General features: G+C 47.5%; 1 protein-coding gene across 2 annotated transcripts in view; it reads right to left on the bottom strand.

Moving 5' to 3' along the window:
• The window catches only part of LOC104289309 (acidic mammalian chitinase-like), a 7,926-nt gene extending 5,892 nt beyond the window's left edge, over positions 1–2,034 (bottom strand). Inside the window, exons 1-3 of one of the 2 annotated variants that reach the window (XM_009888235.1) lie at positions 2,010–2,034; positions 1,321–1,350; positions 100–301 (exon numbers count right to left, since the gene is read on the bottom strand). In XM_009888235.1, coding sequence (XP_009886537.1) covers positions 100–301; positions 1,321–1,350; positions 2,010–2,034 — 257 coding nt within the window. The remainder of the gene's footprint in view (positions 1–99; positions 302–1,320; positions 1,351–2,009) is intronic. The other variant, XM_009888236.1, reaches the window with a different exon arrangement.
• Positions 2,035–3,176: the final 1,142 nt, after the last annotated feature.

Below are 3,176 nucleotides of genomic sequence, written 5' to 3'. Positions count from 1 at the left end.
CGTCCCGCATCTCTGGGTGGTGCTGCCACTGTGTGGAGAAGAGATGCTGGGACGACCTGAGAGGCAGAATAAGTGATGCCCTTTGCTCTTGGTACGTACTGGTTCTTCAAGCCGTTGAAGGATTTGTAAAGGGTCTCGTCATTCCATTCGTAAGTTGTAATTTTATTGTTGGACATGCCAGCAAAGGCATATAGCAGGTGAGTGCACAGGCACGGGTCGATGTTGTCAGGCATGAATTTTCCCAGGCCAGGCCTATACTGGGCCCAGTTGGTGAAGTAACATGACAGCACATAGGCAGTGCCTGCAGAGGAAGAGAGGAGATGTGGTTGGGTTGGACTGCACTTAAGAGATACTAGGAACTTCCCGTAGAGTATCCTAACTAGATCTGCTCAGAAATGACTGGGCAGTGTTTCCCTGCAGGGTGAAGAGTGCAGAGAAAGTGAAACAGCGTTAGTTATCCCTCTGGGAACTGGCTCTCCAAGGACATTAATGGATTTCTTTCCTTCCTACTTTGTTTCAGTAGATGAGTCGATCTAGGAGCCTCCTACACTCATGAACTGCCTGCAGAGGAAGAGAGGAAGTGGGGTAGAGTTGGACTGCACTTAAGAGATACTAGGAACTTCCTGTAGAGTATCCTAACTAGATCTGCTCAGAAATGACTGGGCAGTGTTTCCCTGCAGGGTGAAGAGTGCAGAGAAAGTGAAACAGCGTTAGTTATCCCTCTGGGAACTGGCTCTCCAAGGACATTAATGGATTTCTTTCCTTCCTACTTTGTTTCAGTAGATGAGTCGCTCTAGGAGCCTCCTACACTCATGAATCAGGGCGGTTCTGAGTGCCGGCTCTCTTCCCCAAATGGAATCTTTCTCCTTTGCTGTCACGTAAGGAAGAGCAGAAGCAGAAGGGATCTCTGGTGAGGTGCCTGAAGGTGGAAGGCTCTTGGTGTGTTTGCGGTGCTGCCTGTTTGACCTGCCTTTGAAAGCGTCTGCAAAGACCAAGCCAGTGGCGGCGCTCATGCTTCGTTCAAGCCGAGCAGGAAGGGGCTGCTGAGGGGAAGCTTGCGTGAAAGAAAGCACCATATTTGCACTTTAGATTGAGCATTGTGCGTGCTTGGTCAAGCTTTTGTCTTCAGAGACGCCGGCACTGTGTGCCTGCCTGCCTCTCCTTCCTCCCCCGTGGCTGGTAAAAGAATTATCTAGGAAGTCTGCTGCAGTTGCCTGCACGTGCCACAGCTGAGAAGGGTTTGGTAGAGTTGTTTTTGGGGTAGAAGGCACGTACCTATCTGGGCGTTCAGCAGTTGTTTTTGGGGTAGAAGGCACGTACCTATCTGAGCGTTCAGCAGGAGGACCAGACCTTTAAAGGAAAAAGCGTGGGATTAGTGTTAGAACTGAGAAACAAGGTAATGCCTGAAGTAGCAGAAACTCTCTGGTATATATCCTCTAATGCAGACAATAAAATTGCTTCTGTCAATGGGCCTATTTTTGCTGCTCTTTGTGAGGATCTGTTGGACCCCAACATAACCTGTCTCCCAGGTCACAATTCATTGTGAGCGACGGGGACGCACAGAGGAGCCCGTGGTCCTAACGGCTCGATGTTCTGCTGCTTCTTTCAGCCAGGGATAGGCAAGAGGTGATGTTGATGCCTATAAGCATGGCTGAAATAGCAGAATCCTTTTGGAATGTACTCTGCTATGGAGACAGTAGTAGCCTTTCCCTCAGAATGACCAGTTTCCCTCCTCAGAGTGTCATTTTCTTGGTCCATGATAATTTTTCAATTTCATAAAGCAAATACATGAGGAATTTGCATATCCAGAGAAAAAGAAATCCCCTGAAAAAGTAGTGCAGCATATGATCATCCCAAAAGGAACTGCTATGGATTTTCCTCTGACGGAAGAGAGTGTGCTGCATTTTTAACTCCCCCGAAATCTCCTGCATAGCCACCCCATATAACAGTGAAAGATCCCCAAATACTTGTCTTAAAGGCAGAGAACTAAGGGTTGAAGCGGGACTTACCGGTAAGCAAAGTGAGCTTGGCCATCTTGGACCAGAACTGGTCTGGTGCAGATCGTCTCCCACTTTTATACGCTCCTCTCATTTCCTGCCAGTCTTGTATCAACAAAGATGGCCAAACATTGCAAAACTTGGTAAAGATCAGTATCACACAAAAATGATACCAGTACAATGGGTGTTAACACTCCAGCTGGAGACACCGCTATTATTAGTCTGTGCCACATTGTGGTGCTGCACGAATAGTGGCAGAACAAGATTAGATGGCTTTTTTTTTCTTAAAAATTTACTTACAGCCACAGGTTTGTGTCAACACTGGCGATTACGCAGTGAGGGGTGGCTGAAGTGTTCCCCTTGCGCTGTCATTGTGTCTGCCCGGAGGTGGCAGGCACTGCCAGGCCAAAGGTGGTTTTCAAGGGTTTTGTCTCCTTGGCCGGGGCAGGCAGCGAGGCCGGGCTGAGGAGGGCTTAGGCTCACAGCAACGGGCTTTTTGGGGGTCACAGGAACTGGGCCCGCTTGCTGTCGGCAAACTGTGTGTGGTGATGCAGGGGGCTTTGTGATCCGAGCTGTCTCTTGCCCAAACCATCTGAGGTGGTGTCACTTCAGGGAAGCGGTGAGGCTTTCCTGGTTTGCCATAAGCAAAGCAAATCAGAGTCAGCTTCGACTGAGCTGTTCTCCCACTTGTTCTTGGTGACTATTTTTGTCAGGAGATAAGGAAAAGAAGGTGAGAAGCATGCCTTAAGAAGGGCCTTAAACAATTAGTGTACTGCTGTCCCAGAGAGCGGATGCTTAGCAGCCTAATGAAGAAACGTGACAGTGTCTTGCCAAGATAATAATCTTAAGGCAGAAGCATTATTTTTTGGAGGTCACAATCTATGGGAGAGAGCCCAGGGATAGAACATCATGCAGGTACCGTTTCCTCTTGCACTTATTCCCTCCTTTTTTTGATCAGCGGTTTCCCAAAATGAGAGACGTCTGTATTGTCAAAGAATTATGTCTTGCTTCAGCTTTCTGTGAAGCTCCATACAGTGAAATTGCCTGAATGTCTTTTATTCTGAATGAGCTTTTGAGCTGTCCTTGTTGTGAAAGGCTTTTTTTTTTTCAAAAAACAGTGTATGAGATTTAGCTTAAATGTCTCACTTTGATGCTTTCAGGATGCAATGTCATTTTTCT

The sequence above is a fragment of the Charadrius vociferus genome, unplaced genomic scaffold (assembly GCF_000708025.1).
Source record: "Charadrius vociferus isolate BGI_N301 unplaced genomic scaffold, ASM70802v2 scaffold266, whole genome shotgun sequence".
NCBI lineage: Eukaryota > Metazoa > Chordata > Aves > Charadriiformes > Charadriidae > Charadrius > Charadrius vociferus.
Note: the sequence above shows the minus strand (reverse complement) of the source record. Positions and strands in the feature narration are given on the sequence as shown.